The following is a 19,749-nucleotide window of genomic DNA, read 5'->3' on the forward strand; positions in this document are numbered from 1 at the left end:
CACACACAGAGGCGTGCACACATGTACACACACACGCAAGCAGACACATGCACACCCATGCACACGCAGCTGGACACACAGACACATGCAACACGCCTGCAGACACACACACTTGCATGCACGCAAACGGATACACTCACTTGCACACACATACGGACATGCAGAACACACGCACACCTGGTGTGGAGCTCGCCCTGGAGGACCCCCGGGGAGTTCTGCCCTTTCCAGCCCCAGCATCCCTGCTGGCCCCGCCAGTCCCTTGTCCTGGGTCTGAACCTGTGCTCAGAGTGCCAGGCCTGAGCCAAAGGAACTCTGACCCCTGGGTGGGGACAGGGGGCAGGGCTGCGGGCCTGGGTGGAAGTGACTCTGGGCATTATTTAGAACTGCTTGGCACCTGAGCAGCCCATTCTGCCCAGGCTTCTTAGCATCCAAGACCGAGTGTTAGGTACGGAAGTGGCCCAGCCACTGGATCAGTGGAGTTAAAGTAGGAGTTCCCTGCCCTGCCCAGGTTGTACACTGAGAAACTGAAGGGCGGGTCTGGGGTGATCTCAATCCCAGCTCTGCACAGCTGGACAGCTCTGAGTCAAGGAGAACCAGGGACTAGCTCCCCCAGCCTGGCCCAGCAGGGAGCTTGTGGGGAGCACATGGGCCCCTGCACAGGGTTGGAGAGGAGGAAGAGGACTTCCGGCCTCGCTCTGCATCGGGGAGTCTGCCTAGGGGAGGTTTGATGCTTGTGGCTGGGGATCCTGGGGAGGGAGGCTCCTGAGATCCTGACCGTGGCCCCCTTGACCACATGTTACCACAGCTGGCTCAGGAGCAAACCAGCCAAGTGCAGAGCACCAACGAGATGAGGACAGGCAAGGTAGGACCCTGGGTGTATTGGCAGCTTCCTCCAGCCTTGGCAGACAAGCACGGGCGTACATTCCTGTAGTCACAGAAGGAATAAGACAGGCTGCCTGCTTGTCACCCCCCCCCTCCCCGTGTCAGGCAGGGCCTGTCATGGTTGGGTGCTTCTTTACCAGCTCTGAGCTTCAAGGGTGCAGTGCTGAGTCCCAGTGCTGAGTCTCAGGCCGCCATGCGAATGGAGGGTGTTTTTTATTTGGTGAACTGAGTGCTTTCCTCTCTCTCTCTCTCCCAGAAGTGGCTGTTCTTTCTGTCTCGTGTTGAGTCTGGGGTACGGGAAGCCCAGAATACGATGTCCCCCCCCCGCATTGTCAGGGCCTCAAAAGGCTGAGCCCACAAATGTTGGAGAGGAAATAGAGTTCAGCCACCCCTGAATGGTACAGATAGAGGCAGAGGCCCAGAATGCACAGCGCGACCCATGGGCAGATGGGTCAGGCCGCGCACCCACGTGCAGCTCTGGGCTTCATTTTTTTTTTTTTTTCTTTTCGTGCTGTACTAGAACTTGAACTCAGGGCTTGGGGGCTGTCCTTTCACTTTCTTTGCTCAAGGTTGGCACTCTACTGCTTGAACCACACCTCCACTCCCAGATTTTTTTTGGGGGGGGAGAGTAGTTAATTGGAGATAAGAGTCTCACAGACTTTTCTTGCCCTACGCGGCTTTCAATGTCAATCCTCAGATCTCAGCCTCCTGAGTAGCTGGGATGACAGGTGTGAGTCACTGGTGTCTGGCCATTGGTTTTATCTTTTGAGGAGCAGAGGTGCTGAGTCACAGGAAGAAGACAGTGTAGAGAGAGCCATGCCCACCAGCAAGAAGGCCTGTCCCCTGCAGAAATGTGGATCTGAAGGCTATGGGGCCGTGTTCTCTGGGGCTGGGCACTCACCTACCCTTTCCAAAGCCCTGAGTTTAAGTCCCCATGCCACAAAAGGAAAGGAGAAGAGAAAATGTTGTTTCTTTAGTGCCGGTACAGGGGCTTGAACTCAGGCCCTTAAGCTGTTTTGTGTTTTGGTTTTGCATAAGGCTGATGCTCTATTACTGGAACCACAGCTCCCCTTCTGAGAAAATGTCACTCAGAAAAGTAATGCCAACCAGTCACAGAGGCATTCCCAGAATCCTGCCACTCTAGAGACTAAGACAGGAGGATCTGGAAGTTTCCTCCCTCCCCCAGGCTCCATAGTAAAACCCATCTCCAAAAAAAAAAAAAAAATGACAAGAAAAAGAAAGCCAGATAACTTAGAAGACAAAACTAAAGTGGTCCATCTGTCTCTCGGGCAGCTGGCACTTGGTTAGCGTTCCCTGCCTTTTCCCAATCGTCTCCTTTCTTGGTCGCCGTGGCCACCGTAGTGCTGTGTGCTGGTGGTGTCATTCTGAGCGAAGGCAGCCACACCTTCCTCGGGCATCAGGCATCTCTTCTTCCCCTGCTGCTCTTCCTAGGAGCCTCCACTACTTACTGAGCAAGCACATCCTTCCCATCTGTCGCTGTTGTGGGGGCTGTTACTACGAACCCCTAAAACACCCGAAGCACGCAGGCAGTTTGGCATCCAGCCCTCCAGAGCACCATAGCACTGAGCTGGGGTGTGGGTAGGTGTGTGTGTGTGGGGGGGGAAGGACGGACTCTGAGCCCAAGTGTACCCCAAGCCACCCTGGGGTGGCTTCAAGGGACAGTGTGATCTAACCAAGAAGGAGCTGGAAAGTGCCTGAATGTTGGCTCACGCCTCTCATCCCAGCTACTCAGGAGGCTGAGTGCTGAGGATCCGTGGTTCAAAGCCAGCCCTATGACTTTGTATCTCCAATGAACCACCAGAAAACCGGAAGTGGAGCTGTAGCTCAAAGTGCTACAACATTCATCTTGAACATCAATAAGTAGCCAAGCAGAGCAAAAGGCCCTGAGTTCAAGTCCCACCACTGACACACACACAAAGAAAGTGCCAGGCTCTGACCCTCCCCACTCCTCCCCCAGGACCAGTGCTTGTGCCACAGGGGGTAGTCCTTGTCCCAACCCCTCCAAAACCTTCCCCTCCTGAAGCTCCGGGCTGCCCCTCTTCCTCTTCGAGGACTCCTGCCTTCCTTCCTTCTTCTACCCTCTCTCTCCATCACCATGTGGGTGACTGGCAGGGGCCTTGGTGTCCAGGGCCTGATTCTACCCATTTTCCCTTTCAGAAGAGTGTGTGTGTGTGTGTGTGTGTGTGTGTGTGTGTGTTGCATGTGTCTTTGCAGTTCCTGGGGCTTTCACTGAGGGCCTGAGTGCTGAACCTGAGCTGGTGCTTCACCACTTGAGCCATAGCACCACTTCAGCCTTTTTATTCCCCCCTGGTTAATTGGGGGTAAGGGTCTCACAGACTTTCCAGTTCTGGCTTTGAAACTGTGATCCTCAGATCTCAGCCTCCTGAGTAGCTAGGATGACAGGCGTGAGCCACCGGCGCCTGATTGCTTTTTTGTTCTTTTGAGACGGGGGCTCCGTGCGTAGCCCGCGCTGGTGTCATAACTCAGCCTTCTGTAGGCTGGGATTGTAGGTGTAGGCTACACACACCAGGCTTGAGGAAGCCCCTTCCAAGAGTGTCGCCACGTTGCCCCTCCCACTTCGGGAAAGTTGGCCCCGCCCCATTCATCCCAGTGGGAATTGAAGTCTCAGGAGCCAACCTCAAATTCCCATCCTTCCCTGTAGCCAAGGAAGGGAGAGAAAGCTGGAGGTGGAGAGGGTCCTAGAGTCCTCTCACCTGTGAGCTGGACGGAACCCAGATGGGCGGCAAGGCCCCCGAGGAGTGGGGTGTGTTAGCATCTTCCTCCCGCAGGTCTAACCTGAGTGTCTGCTGCTGCGCCTCTCCCTGCCTCCCTCTCGCCTTCTCGCACACTTGAGTAACTGGGAGTGCCACCCCGAGGGCAGTGGGAAGGAGCCCGTCTCTGCCGGCCACTCCCTGTTTCTCCGAGAGGCCTGAGCCCCGGGTGACCCTGGATGAGTCGGGACTAACTAGGCACGGGGCTGTGTGACCTGAGACCCTAGCGGCCAGCCGCTGGTCTCTGTTGCTGTGGTCTGGGGAGATGGGCACTCATTACAGCTGCCCTCCTGCCCCACAGCTCTGGCCAGGATGAGGTCACAGGGCGGGGTCATCCCCCAAGGTTCTGGCCCCATGGCCTGCCTGGGGCGAGCCCTTGGCTGGGGACAGGATGGGTGGAGGAGGTGGGGGGGAGCACAGTTTCCCTCCTCCCCTTCTAGGCTCCTTCATTCAAGGACTGGAAATAGAATCCACTAAGTAACGATTAAAGTCAAATTCAGACCTAAAAATAAAGAAGCTCTGCGGGTCCCCTGCTGGCTGAGCCCCTGCCCCCTACACCCCCCCTGTGATCGGGTGGGGGGCAGCTCTGGGAGTCGTGGGGTGCCCACGGCATCCGTTCAGTACAGAACAGCACAGAAGGCCCCGATGATCTCCCTTTGCATGGGGAAACTGAGGCCCAGAGCATGGCGTGGCCCGCCCAGCCCCCTCTGCAGGCCCCTGGGGTGGGGGGGGCCCCAGCACCCCCCACCCACCCTTTCTCAGGCTCAGTTTCTCTTCCTGGTTCTGGGGCGCCGTGCTGAGGCCACCGCTCAGCACCGCCCACACCGGCCGCCCCGCCCTCCAACCGCAGCTTCCCTCCGCCTCACCTCCCCTTCTGTGGTCTAGAACCAGCGGAGGAGGGCTGTGCTGCCCCCCCCACCTCCCCACGGCCCAGTGATCCCAGCGCTGAGTGCTGGGGAGTTCTGCGGTTCATCTACCCCCTACAACCTGCCTGCTGCTCGCCAGCCTGGCTCTGGGCTCCACCCAGCCAGTCCACAGCCAGGGCAGGGGAGGGGCGGGCTGGCCACTGGGCTGGCCAGGGCGGGATCAGACCATCATTGGTCTCTGGAGGGCCTGTGAGTCCCTCTTCTCCATGAGATGCTCAGATTTGCATGGGCTGGCAGAGTCTTAGAGGACTTCCTGGAAGAGGCGGAAGGACAGAAGCCTTGAGGAAGAGGCCTAGTGGGGCAGAGACCCTTGTTTGAAGCTTCTGTGGTGAAACCCTGTAGGAGCTCTGTGTGTGTGTGTGCACGTGTGTGTGCACGCACGTGTGCCCGCATGCGCACATGTGTGTGCTAGTCCTGGGGCTTGAACTTGGGGACCACCGTTATCCTGAGCTTTTTTTTTTTCAAGGTTGGGGCTCTACCACGTGAGCCACAGCTCCTCTTCTGGCTTTTCTGGTAGTTTAGTGGAGCTAAGAGACCTCATAGACCTTTATGCCCAGGCTGGCCTTGAGCCATGATCCTCAGCTCTCAGCCTCCTGAGTACCTGGGATGACAGGTGTGAGCTCTTGACATCTCTGGGCTGGCCCACCCAGAGAGCAGTGGGGGGGGGGCAGCAGAGCGGAGCCTAAGTCCTTGTAGCCTTGAAAGCTAGGTGGTTCCAGGCCAGTCCCCCTAATTAGCCTCCTTCCTCCTATCCAGTAGCCATGACCATATTTGGTGTTTCTTGAGGTTTTCCAGGCCCAAACCAGAGTCTGTTGGAATACGTCTGGCTTTGAACTGCGATCCTCAGATCTCAGCCTCCTCAGTAGCTAGGATGACAGGCGTGAGCCCCAGGTGCCAGCCCTGGGCTGTTTTTCACCATTGGCCCTGTAGGGGGCAGCACTGGCCGCCTCCAGTAGCCCAGTCTGCGTCCTTTGTGTCGCCCTCAGCGCCTGACCTCTGTCTGGGGCTGGTGTGTCCTTCCATCCCACGTCCGAAATGAAACTTCTATACGTCTGCCCCATGGGCCTCAGTCTCCCTTCCTGTCACTGGGCTGGGAGACTTACAGGAGTGGTTAGAGGCTGTGTGCAAATGCATGCAAATGAGATGCAAATCCAGTGGCCTGGGGCAGGGGCCTCTGGGGAGGCCATGTCCCTGGGCCCTGTGGCCGGTGCCAGTGTGTGTCGGTAATTAGGCCCGTGAGCGGTAATTAGAAACCATTCTGGGCCAGGAGCGGCTGCTGCAGCCGCAGTGCACCCCGGGGAAGGGGGGGGGGCTCCCTGCCCAGCCCCCACCTCCCCAACCGCCAGACAGGATTTCCGGTCCCCTGCACAGGGGGGGCGGGCAGAGTGACAGGACAGGGAGTCGCTGTCATTCTGTCACTTCTGCTCATTACCCCCCTCCCGTCCCTTAGTGCCGAGTGGGGGTGGGGTAGGGCAGAATGCTGTGGAGCCCAAGCCTGGATCTTGCTTCTGTAAGCATCTCTAAGCACCCCGCTGGGGGGCTGGGGTCAGCCCGGGTGCCTAGCCAGGGTGGCACGGTGCCCTAAGCCTGGCACCCTCTGCAGAGCCAGCATGGGGCGGGTATTTCTGCTGCCAAACCAGCCCAACTGCTGCAGCCTCGCCCTCCTCAGGTGTTGGGGCGGGGGGGGGGTGGTTCCCGGATCTGAAACCTAATTCTGCTTCTGCGCCATGGGCTTCCATCTTCATGAACTCTGTTCCCACCTCAGGAATCGCAACCTGAGTCTCCTGAGTCTTCCCCGCCCTCCCCACCCCCATCCCCACTCCCATAAGATCACTGTCTTCACTGCTTGCTTGCTTTCAGTTCTGGGGAGGGAAATTTGGGGTGTGGAGCCTGCTAAGCAGGTGCTGTACACACTAAACTACACCAGTCTTGGGAGACAGGTACACCAGGCCGTGACCAAACAGACTGCAGTCGGGAGGGCAGGAGCCCGGCCTGCAATGGGTGTGGGGGTCCTCACCACCCCAGGCTGGACACAGAAAGAGCATGGTTGGGGAGTTCTTGGGACCCCAGTGGCGGTGCCTCCTCTTGCCCTGGGCCTCTCCTGCTGGCCTGGCATGGCCTGCCTCTGGACATGAATGCTCCCAGAGGCTGCCTCAAAGAATAAGACCCGTGCCTCACGCCTGGAATTCCAGCTTCTCAGGAAGCTGGGATCTGAGGAACAAGGTTTGAAGCCAAGCATCCTGGGTAAAAAAGTTAATCAGACTCTTTTTATCTTCAAAATAGCCCGCAAAAAGCAAGGGCTGGAGGTATAGCTCAAGTGATAGAGCGCCAGCTCAGTGAGCCCAACACGAAGCCCTGAATTCAAACCCCGGTACCAAGCACAAAACAGGAAGGAGAAGCAGTCAGGTGCCAGTGGCTCCTGCCTGTAATCCCAGCTACTCAGGGGGGCTTGAGATCTGAGGACAGAGGTGTGAAGCCAGCCTGGGCAGGAAAAGTCCGTGAGACTCTTCTCTCCAAGGAACCACCCAAAAGGCTGGAAGCCGAGCTGTGGGACGACACCCAGGCCCTGAGTTCAAGGCCCAGGATCTGTACAAAACAAAACCAAAAGGATAAGAAAGCCAAGGGACAGTCCTGCTCCCTAATTGTCCCTCCCCCTGGGACCCAGCTGAGTCCCTGCAGGACTGAGTCTCTGGGGGCCCCGCTTTTGCCCCCAGCCTCTGCCCCACTTCCCCTTTTAGGGGTATTTTTAGCTGGGTGTAAACAGCTCCCATGCCACGCCCGCCAGTAAGTAAGCAGTGCAGTTTCGGCCAGGGGGGGAGGGCTGCTGGCCTTTGACCTTCCCTGCCCCCCCCCCGCCCACAAGCCTGCCTTTGGGGGTTCCAGCTGCCTCCAGGGCCAGAAAAGGCAGCCTCTGGACCCCCAGTCCCTCCTCAGCCCACCTCCCAGGCCGCCTGGACTCCGAGAAAGGCCAGCCTGCCGCCATGGCCACTGACCTCAGCGCCTGGGCACCGTGCCCAGCCGTGCCCCGGACCCCAGCGCAAGGGCTGCTGGGAGCATGGTTAGGGCAGGAAGTCAGGGACTGTGGGTCCCGTGGGGATGGGTGACAGTTGGTGTCCCTGGGGAGGGGGGGGTTGCGAAACCTAGCCCCGCCCCCTGTGGATGATTGCGGCCTGCCTTCCACGCCTCTTCCAGTGTCACTCATTTGTTCACTCATTCATTTGCTCACTCAGCAGCTGGCATTATGGGCCCGTGGGGAGGGGGCTGGGCTGGACTTTAGATGCCCCCCACCCTCCGCCAGAGGCCAGGCCAGTGGGGTCTTGGGAGCACTTTGCTGAGCGTACCCTGAGGCCGCGCAGCCGGGTGCACAGCTTGGGGACCAAGGAGGAAATGAGCCAAAACTCTGCCTGGTGTTCAGTTTTATTTTCAGGGGGAAGGTAATAAATAGAAGCATGTGGCTTTTAAAAAGGAAAGAAAAAAAGTGGGGAGCGGCTGGGGCTGCTGCAGACTCTTTTCTCCAACTGACTAACAAAAGCTGAAAGTGGAGCTGTGGCTCAAATGGTAGAGCTCCAGCCTTGAGTTCGAGTCCTAGTACTGACACCACAAAGGGGAGATGAGGTAAAACTCGATTCCTCTCTTCCTCAGCCGAGCACGCTCTGCCAGCCTCTTGCTGTGTCTTTCCAGAGATAATCGGGCATACTGGTAGAATTGGGGTTGTGTTACATGTTGTATTGCTTGCTGTGGGCTGTCGCTCTACCACTTGAGCCACGCCTCCACTTCTGGCTTTTTGGTAGATTAGAGATAAAAGCCTCACAAACTTTCCTGCCTGAGCTGGCTTTGAAACAGCGATCCTCAGATCTCAGCCTCCTGGGTAGCTGGGATGACAGGGGTGAGGTGCGGTGCCCCGTGCATCGTTCATTGTTGCTGAAAGTGTTGATGTTTGGCGTTCTGGCCAGTTGTTTTGGACGCTGTTGTGTTTCCCGGTGGGAGAGAGGTGGAACGGCTCCTGGGAGCCCTCTCCGCCTGAGCCACACCCCCTGCTCTGGTTCTAATGGGGTCTTGACTGCCTTTTGCTTCAGGCCTCTCCAGCAGAAATACAGAATTATAGGGGTGTGTGTGTGTGTGTGTGTGTGTGTGTGTGTGTGTGTGTGTGTGTGTGTGTGTGTGCTGAGATTCAAACTCAAAGCCTCTGCTAACCTAGCTCCAGGTACCCCACCCCAGCTGTTCTTCAGTTTTTGGGCTTCTGTGATCCGCCTTTTAGGCTTCTGGTCATGGCTGGGACCATAGTCACACACTGTGGTGTCTGGTGTCCGGCTGCACTGTGGAGATGAGTTCCCCAGGCTAGCCTGGCTGGGTGATCCTCTGAGCTCAGCCTCCAGCGGAGCGACAGGTTCGCGCCCCGGCGCCCAGCTGTGGATTGGGAAGAGGACCCCAGCTGATCTCAGACTCTGAGTCCCATTCTCTGTTGCCCAAATAGCTGGGATTCCAGGCGTGAGTCACCATGCATGCCCAGGCCTTGGATTGATTCATTGATTGACTGACTGATTAACGAGATATCACTATATAGTCTAAGCTGGGCTGAAACTCATGATCTTCCCAAAGGCTGGGATCACAGGCGTCTCCGGCCCTGCTCCACCAGCAGCCATCTTGTGACTTGGCTGGGGTTTTGCTGCTTTATTTACTGTGTGGTGGGAGTTCCCTGCAACCTGTTCAGGCCTGTCAAGCTGGGGCTGGGCTGTTCTCTTTTGGGGGTGGGCGAGCAGGTATCTGGTGATAGGTGTGTCCGTCCCCCCTCGAATGGACCAGGAGTCTGTCCCCCATCTCTTGTTACTGAAGACAGTCCTGCAGGGACTCGAAAGAGCCCCAGCTGCACCCACAGATCGCCGAGTGGGAATCACTGGGCTGGGGAGGGAAGGAATGACAAGGCGGGGTGGGGGGTGGGGGCTGGGCCAGAGAAAAGCAAGAGGTACCAAAAGCCAGCAGATGGTGACAGTCAGGGCCAGGGCCAGATTCCGGTGAAGGGCCCAGACTGGTATATGGAGGCCAGCTCTCAGTGTGTGTGTGTGTGCACGTGTGCATGTGCATGGTGCATGCGTATGGGTATGTGTGCATGCAGGCACTAGTATTGGGGCTTGAACTCGGAGTCTCATGTTCTTACTTCAAGCATGCCTCCACTTCCAGTATTTTGGTTGTTAAGAGTCACGACTGGCTTTGAGTCTCGATCCTCAAGCTCTCAGCCTCCAGACTAGCCGGGATTACAGGTGTGAGCCACCAGCAGCACTGGAAGAAGTGGACACTTGTGGTGTTGCTGGGCAGCTCAAGCAGAAGACTCAGGGTTCCCTTGAAAGCGGAACAGCTCAGTGGCTCACACCTCTCATCCCGGCTACTCGGGACGCCAAGATCTCAGGATCACAGATCAAAGCCAGCCTGGGTAGCAAGGTCCATGAGGGGTTTTGGTTGTTGTTTTTGTTGTGTTGGTTTTTTTGTTTTGTTTTGTTTTTTGGCTTGAACTCAGGGCCTCGTCACTGTCCCTAAGTTTCTTTTGCTCAAGGCTAGCACTCTACCACTTGATCCACAGCACCACTTTGGGCTTGTTCTGTGTATGTGGTACTGAAGAATCCAACCCAGGATTCATGCATGCTGCACAAGCACTCTACCACTAAACCACATTCCCAGTCCTAGTCCACGGGACTATCTCCAGTTAACCACCAAAAAACCAGCAGTGGAGCTGTGGCTCAAGTAGTAGAGCACTAGCCTTGAATGAAGAAAGCTCAAGGACAGTCCCCAGGCCCTAAACCTCAAGCCCCAGGGCACACACACACACACACACAGAGCCTCCTTGCCGTGTAGCCGGGGGTTTGGCCCCCAGCTCTCCGCCAGCAGCACGGGATAATAGTACCCTGTCCCCCATCGGTGTGACGCGCCAAGGACAGGGCCTTCTGAGTGCGTGCTCAGAAACCCGGGCCTGTGATTATTTTCATTATTGCCATCAAGGCGGTGGGAGGCGGCGGCGGCAGCTGCGGGCCAAGGAGTGTTTGCAAACTGACAGCTAGAAGGATGACTCACAGTAGGTCTGCCTCCGCGCCTCCCGAGGAGCTTCGAGTGTGGAAGGGGCCGGGGAGGCAGGGGGGGATGGAGAGCGGGCAGAGCCCCCCGGGCTGCAAGGGTGTGGAAGACGGGCCCCGCCAAACACAGAGGACCCCCCCAATTCAAGCCCAGGCTGTGTGACCAAAGTGTTCAGGTCTATAAAATCGGGGTAGAGGGCTGGGAAGGTGACTCAGTGGTAGAGCGCTTGCCTTGCATGCATGAGGCCCTGGGTTCGATTCGTGCTGTGGCTCAAGTGGTAGAGTGCTAGCCTTGAGCTGAAGGGCTGAGGGACAGCACCCAGGCCCAGAGTTCAAGCCCCACCACCAACCAAAAATAAAACAAAATCAGGGTAGAGCTAGGCACCAGTGGCTCACACCTAAAATCCTAGCTACTCAGGAGACTGAGATCTGAAGGTCATGGTTCAAAGCCAGCCCAGGCAAGAAAGACATTGAGACTCTTATCTCCAGTGAACCACCAGAAAACTGGAAAGTGGCACTGTGGCTCCAAGTGGTAGAGCCCTAGCCTTGAGCTCAAGAGCTGAGGGACAGTGCCAAGGCCAAGTTCAAGCCCCACGACCAACCAAAATAAAACGGGGGGGGGGTAGCCCTGGTGGCTCACGCCTGTCATCCTAGCTACTCTGGAGGCTGAGATCTGAGGATTGCTATTTGAAGCCAGCCTTGGGCAGGAAAGGCCATGACACTCTGGAGGTGTGGTTCAAGTGGTAGAGCACCACCCTTGAGTGGAAAAGCTCAAGGATGGTGCCTAGGCATTGAGTTCAAATCCCAGGACTGGCACACACACGAAAGGAGCGCGGAGGGAGAGCTCCGGGGCCCCGCCGTGGGCTGCTCGGTGGGCTGGCTTCTGGAATCACGTTCCCGGGCTGGTCCAGTACCAGGCAGCTCTAGAGTTGGGGTCTCCGTCTCCCCCACAGCCTGGCCTCAGGGCTCTCTCTGCCCGTCAGGACGGGTGGCGTGAGGCTCCAAAGCTTCGATCGGTGACGCAGGGCTTCGAAGCCCAGGTCTGCCGGTCAGCTAGGAGTGTGTGTCAGAGGTGGTGGCCCTGGCCACGCTCCCAGCCGAGCCCCCCCAGGCCACTCTGACTCAGAGTCCAGTCCTGGGCTGTAGCAGGGGCAGTGGGACCCACAGTGCGTATGTCCTGTGTACACAGTGTCCGCCAGGCTCAGCGCTCCCCCCCCCCCCCCGGGCTTGGCACTGCCCGCCAGGCGCTGGTCCTCCAGTCACCGTACAGTATGTACCCTGGAAGGCCTCGGCCCTCCAGCTCGGCCCTGACCTGGGGGCGGGGTACACACAAGGCCCCCCTGGACAGCACGGCCTGGTGTGTGGGAGCTCTCCCCTCACCCTTCCTTCTCCCCACAGCTCTGATGGTACCAAGTGGCCGGTGGGCCTTCCTCTGAGCCGGGGACCCCAGATCTCCTACGAGGATGTCAGCAATACAGGTACCCCAGGGAGGGAGAACGGGGTGCACTCCAGCCTGCTCCCCCTCTCCCAGACCTCTGGCCCAGCCCAGGTTTTCTTTTTCTATTTTTTGTTCTCTTGTGCCAGTCTGGGGGCTCAAACTCCCAGCCTGGATGGCATCCTTAAGCTTTTTACCCTCAAGGCCGGCGCTCTACCGCTTGAGCCACACCTCCACTTCTGGCTTTTTGCTGGTTCATTGGAGATAAGAATCGCAAACTTTCCTGCCTGGGCTTTGAGCCTCGATCCCCAGTTCCAGCCTCCTGAGGAGCTGGGGTGACAGTTGTATGAATCCAGGGGGATTCCTGCACTCGGGAGGGCGGGCGGGTGGGTGGAGCCTTCTCAAAGGCCACGCCCACCCTCCCGCCCCCTGCCCCGCAGGCCGTCTGGCCGTCTGGTACGGAGTGTATAGCGAAGTACAACTTCCACGGCACTGCGGAGCAGGACCTGCCTTTCTGCAAGGGAGACGTGCTCACCATCGTGGCCGTCACCAAGGTACGGGCGTCGGGCCTCGACCTCCCCACCCCACCCCAGATGCCCTGGGTGTGGCTCCCTGCAGGGGGGCCAGAGCCTGACAGTGTCCCCGGCTGCCCACTCCCCAGGACCCCAACTGGTACAAAGCCAAGAACAAAGTGGGCCGTGAGGGCATCATACCAGCCAACTACGTCCAGAAGCGGGAGGGCGTGAAGGCGGGCACCAAACTCAGCCTCATGCCGTAAGTACCCGGAAGAGGGCGGAGTCTCCCAGCACACGGGGAGAAAAGAGAAAGCCGTCTGCCTAGAAGAGCATTGGGAAAGCCAGGTTCAGAACGAGCGCCTGGCCCATAGGTGTGGGCTTTTCAGGGCCGGGGATGCGCAGGCTGCAGCTCAGAGCAGGCGCCGGGCAGCAGCCTCATGGAGCAAGGGGGCCCCATGGGAAGGACGGAACCGAGGGCCCCGGGGGCGGCTGGTGCAGGGCCGAGCCACGGTGGAACCTGGCCCTCCCCTACTGCAGCTGGTTCCACGGCAAGATCACGCGAGAGCAGGCGGAGCGGCTTCTGTACCCGCCGGAGACAGGCCTGTTCCTGGTGCGGGAGAGCACCAACTACCCAGGGGACTACACGCTGTGCGTGAGCTGCGAGGGCAAGGTGGAGCACTACCGCATCATGTACCACGCCAGCAAGCTCAGCATCGACGAGGAGGTGTACTTCGAGAACCTCATGCAGCTGGTGGAGGTGAGTGGGGGCAGGGCCACACCCCTGCATCCCCAGACCTGGCCCTTCCCCCGCCCCCCTCCCTCCGGGACGCTGGCATCTGATCCTGGCTCTGGTCACCCCAGGCAGAGCACAGGCTTCATGCCAGGGCTAACCCCACAGGGAGCGTGGCCTCGTCCCTGGCCCCGAGTGGAATCTGAGCCAACTCCTCCCAAACTCACCTCCAGTCACAGAACCGTGTATTACAGCCAGGCGCTGGCAGCTCATGCCTGTAATCCCAGCTACTCAGGAGGCTGAGATGTGAGATCACAGTTCCAAGCCAGCCTGGATAGAAAAGTCTGAGACTCCTATCTCTAATAAACTACTTAGAAAAAGCTGTCAGAGCAAAGGAGGCTCATGGTGGAGCGCTTGCCTTGCACACATGAGGCCCTGGGTTCGATTCCTCAGCACTATATAAGCAGGAAAAGCTGGAAGTGGCGCTGTGGCTCAAGTGGTAGAACCCAAGCCTTGAGCTGAAGAGCTGAGGGACAGCGCCCAGGCCCAGAGTTCAGGCCCCATGACCAACAAAAAAAGAAAAGAAAAAGCCAGAAACGATGCTGTGGCTAAAGTGATAGAGCACTAGCCTTGAGTACAGACTCAAGGACAGCACCCCGGTCCTGAGTTCAAGCCCCAGGACTACCCCCTACCAAAAATAAATAAAATGAGTTGTGGCCTGGAGCTGATGGCTCATGCCCATAATCCCAAATACTTGGGAGGTTGAGATCTGAGAACCATGGTTCGAAGCCAGTCTGGGCAGGAAGATCTTATGAGACTTTCATCTCCAATGAACCACCAAAAAAAGCCAAAAGTGGAGCTGTGGCTCAAGGGGGAGCACATGCTAGCCCTGAGTTCAGGGCCCAGCACACACGTGCACACACGTGCACACACATGCAGTTACCTGCCTCAGTGCCCAGGTCACCCCAGGCCCCTTTGTCCTCATGGGCGTGGCCAGCCCTGGCCAGGCCGCAGCTGACACCTACAACTCCCTGCCTCCTTCCCAGGGCGGCGCGGCCTGTGGCCCAGGCGTTGGCATCAGGCCCGCCCCGGAGGGTGCCATGGGAGGGGGGCGGGCCGCTCTCCCAGCTGAGCAGCTCTGGGCTGGGCGGCCCGGCCTCTGCCGCCCTCTGGTGGTGAGGCCTGTAAGGTGCATGGGAGTCGCGGGGGGCGGGGCCCTGATCGCCCTCCACTCTGCCCCCAGCACTACACCACGGATGCTGACGGCCTCTGCACGCGCCTCATCAAGCCAAAGGTCATGGAGGGCACTGTGGCAGCCCAGGACGAGTTCTACCGCAGTGAGTGTTCCCCAAACCTGCGGCTCCCTGCCTCCCAGCCCCCCCCCCCGTCCCCCTCCCTGCCTGCCTGTCCCTGTCCCTCCTCCCTTGGCTGCTCACCCCCCTCCCCGCCCCCCGCAGGCGGCTGGGCCTTGAACATGAAGGAACTCAAGCTGCTGCAGACCATCGGGAAGGGGGAGTTCGGAGGTGAGTGCGGGGCCAGGGCACCCCTGGGGCAGATGGGGCGGGCAGGGGCCAGAGAACACAGCCTGCTGTTCCTGCAGACGTGATGCTGGGCGACTACCGGGGGAACAAGGTCGCCGTCAAGTGCATCAAGAACGACGCCACTGCGCAGGCCTTCCTGGCTGAGGCTTCCGTCATGACGTGAGCTGGGGCCGGGCTGGGGGGCCGGGCCGGGGTCGGGGGGTGACCGGCCGGCTCTGACCCCCGTGCCCTGCCCCAGGCAACTTCGGCACAGCAATCTGGTGCAGCTCCTGGGCGTGATCGTGGAGGAGAAGAGCGGGCTCTACATTGTCACGGAGTACATGGCCAAGGTGGGCGCCCGTCCCCCTGTACCCCACTTCCCCACACAGCCACCCCCCCTGCACTGCTGTTACCAGCCCTGCCTGCCTTACTGAATGACTGGACAAGTCAGCCCACCTCTCCGAGTTTGTTTCTCTGAATGTCACTGAGAGACTGAGCACGGGGGGCCCTGTCGCCCCCGTGGGCTGGGGGGGGGCTGAAGGGGGGGGTCTGACGGGGCGGTCATGTGCCCTTCCCCAGGGGAGCCTCGTGGACTACCTGCGATCGCGTGGCCGCTCGGTGCTGGGCGGGGACTGTCTCCTCAAGTTCTCTCTGTGAGTCATGGGGCCTGGTGGGGGGGGGCACTCCACAGGGTCACCCCAAAATCTGAGGGCCCCTGCAGCTGACCCCCCCTTCCCCCCCAGAGACGTGTGCGAGGCCATGGAGTACCTGGAGGGTAACAACTTCGTGCACCGGGACCTGGCGGCCCGCAACGTGCTGGTGTCGGAGGACAACGTGGCCAAGGTCAGCGACTTCGGGCTCACCAAGGAGGCGTCCAGCACCCAGGACACCGGGAAGCTGCCCGTCAAGTGGACAGCCCCCGAGGCCCTCCGAGAGAAGGTGGGGCCCTTCCCTGGAGCCCCCACAACCCTCCGATTCCCCTCCCTTCCCCCCCCCCACCAGCGATCTGACACCCTTTCTCCCTCCACACGGCAGAAATTCTCCACCAAATCCGACGTGTGGAGCTTCGGGATCCTTCTCTGGGAAATCTATTCCTTCGGGCGAGTGCCTTACCCACGGATCGTGAGTCCTGGCAAGGGCTGGGGGGAAGGAGGGGATGCGGGGTGGCGGCCCCCCCCCCCGAGTCAGGCCCTAACTCCTCTTCCCCCCCACCTGTGCCCAGCCCCTGAAGGACGTCATCCCTCGGGTGGAAAAGGGCTACAAGATGGACGCCCCCGACGGCTGCCCGGCTGCCGTCTACGACGTCATGAAGAACTGTTGGCATTTGGACGCGGCCGCCAGGCCCTCCTTCTTGCAGCTTCGAGAACAGCTGGAGCACATCAAGACCCACGAGCTGCATCTGTGACTGACACCCGGGCCCACAGGCAGGGGCCGATCAGGGCCCGGGACCCCACACTGGGCCTGGACGTGAGCTGAGCCCCTGGCGGGCTGGTCGGCCTCTTGCCCCGACCCGGTCTGTTCACTTGGCCCCCCGGGGCCCGCCCCGCCTAGGTCTGGCACCTTTTCTCATGGACCCACTTCTATAGGGCTTGGGGTCAGGGGGGGCCGAGGAGCGGGAGGCAGCGCCCCCACTGCAGCCGGCCTCCTTCCTCGGGCCTCTTTCCTCTGGCCTCCGATCGCTCACCTTCCATTGAGGTTTTAATTCCTTTCCTTTTTTTGAGACTTTTTTTTTTTTTGGTGTGTTTATTTTTTATTATTTTTTCAAGAGAAGGAGAAAGAAAGCACCCAGCAAAATGGGCGTTTTACAAGAAGTACGAATCTTATTTTTTTTCTTTTCCCGCCCCTTTGGGGTGGGGGGTGGGGTGGGGGGACGGCCGATCGCCCCAGCCTCGTGTCCCCACCCCGTGTCCCGTGCCGCGTTTGCGCTTCACCGTGTCGCAGCCTGCATGCGCCCGAAGCAGGCGTCTGTCCTGTGCTGTCGCCCCCCCCCCGCCATCCCCCCCACCCCCCCCATCCCTGCCTTGTGAGATGGATCTCAATAAACCACTCCACGCGGCACCAGCGCCCGCCTCGGTGCCCCGCTGAGCTCCGTTCCCCACGTGCCATCTTGTCCGTCCCTGTCTCTCGTGAGTGGGGCTGGGGCAGCATGGCCGCTTTGTGTCAGCTGCACGAGCGAGTGTCCTGTGTCCGACCGCCCACCCCTCTCCCCTCCAGCTGCCTTCTGGGCCTGGCACCAGGGTCCCTCAGGCTCTTGGGGGTGAGGGGGGGAGCATCCGGGGCCCTCCCCATTCATAGGCTGCTGTCTGGAGTTGTGCCCGCCCCTCCTGCTGTCACTCAGGACCTCGGCACAAGGCTGGAGTCTCGGCCTGCCCAGGCGGGATGCCACAGCCACTGGGCTGGGGACAAGAGTTGGGTCTCAGAAGATGGCCTGGGAGCCGGGCGCTGCCGGTGGCTCACGCCTGTCATCCCAACTACTGAGGAGGCTGAGATCTGAGGATGGAGGTTCAAAGGCAGCCCGGGCAGGAAAGTCCATGGGACTCTTGTGTGCAGTGAACCACCAGAAAAGCAGAAGTGGTGCTGTGGCTCAGAGTGATAAAGCGCTCGCCTTGAGCTTTGAAAAGGCTCAGGGACAGCACGCAGGCCCTCAGTTCAAGCCCCGCGAATAAAGATGGCATGGGAGGCTCTGTGGGGGCCTTGGTCCCCTTGGCGGGGTGGTCCTGCTGGACCGGGAGCAGAGGGGACCCAGGCAGCGCTCCAAACCTCCCCTCACCCTTCCTGGGGCTCCAAGAAGACTGAAGAAGACATGCCATGGGCCGCCATCTCCAGTGGTCCAGTGACTGGGTGTGGTAGCTCACGTCTGTAATCCCAGCTACTCAGGAGGCTGCGATCTGAGGATCACAGTTTGAAGTCAGTGAGGCAGGAGAATCCACAAACTCTTTATCTCCCATTAACCAGGAAAGAAAAACCCAAGTGGAGTTGTGGCAAAAGTGGTAAGACACCAGCCTTGAGGAAAAAATGCTGAGGGGGTAATGTCCAGGCCCCAAGTTCAGTCCCCGGGACTGGCGTGCGCACATTGTGCAGGGAGTGGGGGCCCCTCTCCTGAGTCACAGCCTCTCTAGGACCCCCATCCTCCTTAACCCCCTTGTGGCCTGGTCCCCTCTCATTCCATCTCCTGCTCCCAGGGCTCAGCCCTCTCCCCAACACACACTGCTAAGCGGACTGAGAAGTAGATCCAGTCAATCATCCAGCTGCGAGGATTGCATGCTTGCTGTGTGCTGGCGGTTGCCTGGAGACCAGCGCCACCAGTGCAGCCCCCTTAGGACAGTCAGGTGATCGCAGGTAGCCTGCACTAGGAGGGAAGCTCAGTGTGCTGTGTCAGGATGGAGGGCTTCCTGGAGGAAGTGGTATTTGCACCTAGGGAAGGGCACACTTCCTGAGAGCCTTCCAGGACCTCGGAGGAAGGGGTATGGGGTCGGGGAGGGGGAGGTTACAGCAGCCTGGGTCTGAGTTGCCTGGCAGGGGCGGAGAGGGTGAGCAACAGGACAAGAGCCAGATTGGGTGCAAGAGAGCAGCAGTGTTTTAAAGCAACCGCAGGGCCAACAGTCCGGCTCACCCCAAAGCCTGGGTTCTGGGGGTTCCAGGCCGTAGGGCTCCTCTGAGTGAGGTAACTGGAGGGGGGGGATTTGGGTTCTATGATGGACATGCTGGGTTCCAGGGATGGCTTTGAACCCGCAGAGTGGTGCAGAGTTACACGTTGGTGCTCAGGAGGCTGAGCTCCGAGGCTCACAATGTGAAGGCAGCCTGAGCAGGAAAGTCTGTGAGACTTTTAGCACCAATTAACTAGCAAACAAAAGCTAGAAATGGAGCTGGGGCTCAAGTGGTAGAGTGCCAGCCTTGATCAGAAAAGCTCAGGAAGCCGGGCACCGGTGGCTCACGCCTGTCATCCTAGCTACTCAGGAGGCTGAGATCTGAGGATCGCGGTTCAAAGCCAGCCTGGGCAGGAAAGACCATGATACTCCTATCTCCAATAAACCACTAGAAAACTGGAAGGGGCGCTGTGGCTCAAGTGGTATGGCGCTCGCCTTGAGCTGAAGAACGCAGGGACAGCGCCCAGGCCCAGAGTTCAAGCCCCACGATTAAAAAAAGGCTCAGGAACAGCATCCAGGCCCTGAGTTCAAGCCTCAGGACCGGCACCAAAAAAATACCTCCTTTTTGCATGTCCTAAAATTACCCATTTAGAACCTTTCCAAGTCACTCCATGGAAAGTCAGTGACAATCTTACCGAAGCTCAGAAAACACAGCTCTGGTTATGCATCTTGCCAGATGAGCGACAGGAAAATCAACCTTTATTTGGTTGAAAGATTGGAATTAGAAGCCAGGTGCCAGTGGCTCACGCCTGTCATCCTAGCTACTGAGGAGGATGGAATCTAAGGATCACAGTTCAAAGCCAGCCCCAGACAGCAAACTGTGAGACTCTCATCTCCAATAAACTACCAGGATACTGGAAGTGGCGCTGCGGCTCAAGTGGTAGAGCACTAGCCTTGAGCTGAAGAGCTGAGGGACAGCGCCCAGACCCAGAGTTTAAACCCCATGACCAACAAATAAAAACCATGTTTGAAGGACCCACTTAGTATTTTCACTTGTAATCCCAGCTATAAGGGAGGAGGAGATAGGAGGATCTCCATTTGAGTGAAAACATAAGAACTTATCTGAAAAAAATAAAGGAACAGGACCAGAGGTGTGATTCAAATAGTAGAGCACCAGCCTTGAGTAGAAAAGCTCAGGGACAGCACCCAGACACTGTGTTCAATCCCCAGTACACACACACACACACACACACACACACACACACACACACACTGCCAAAAACAACGGAAGCCTGCTTTG

At 58.8% G+C, this 19,749-nt stretch overlaps 1 protein-coding gene across 1 annotated transcript; it reads left to right on the forward strand.

Annotated features, from left to right (window-relative positions):
* The first annotated feature begins 769 nt into the window (after nucleotides 1–769).
* Nucleotides 770–16,673, forward strand: Csk (c-src tyrosine kinase). The gene is made up of 13 exons (XM_013011964.1): nucleotides 770–862; nucleotides 12,061–12,140; nucleotides 12,538–12,651; nucleotides 12,759–12,871; nucleotides 13,150–13,369; nucleotides 14,586–14,679; nucleotides 14,800–14,865; nucleotides 14,943–15,042; nucleotides 15,122–15,212; nucleotides 15,442–15,515; nucleotides 15,606–15,801; nucleotides 15,898–15,984; nucleotides 16,085–16,673. Exons 2-13 carry the CDS (start codon nucleotides 12,126–12,128, stop codon nucleotides 16,265–16,267), a joined length of 1,353 nt encoding a protein of 450 aa, XP_012867418.1. The 5' UTR covers nucleotides 770–862; nucleotides 12,061–12,125; the 3' UTR covers nucleotides 16,268–16,673.
* The last annotated feature ends 3,076 nt before the right edge of the window (nucleotides 16,674–19,749 follow it).

This window comes from Dipodomys ordii, unplaced genomic scaffold (genome assembly GCF_000151885.1).
Source record: "Dipodomys ordii isolate 6190 unplaced genomic scaffold, Dord_2.0 Scaffold15, whole genome shotgun sequence".
NCBI classification, from domain to species: Eukaryota; Metazoa; Chordata; class Mammalia; order Rodentia; family Heteromyidae; genus Dipodomys; species Dipodomys ordii.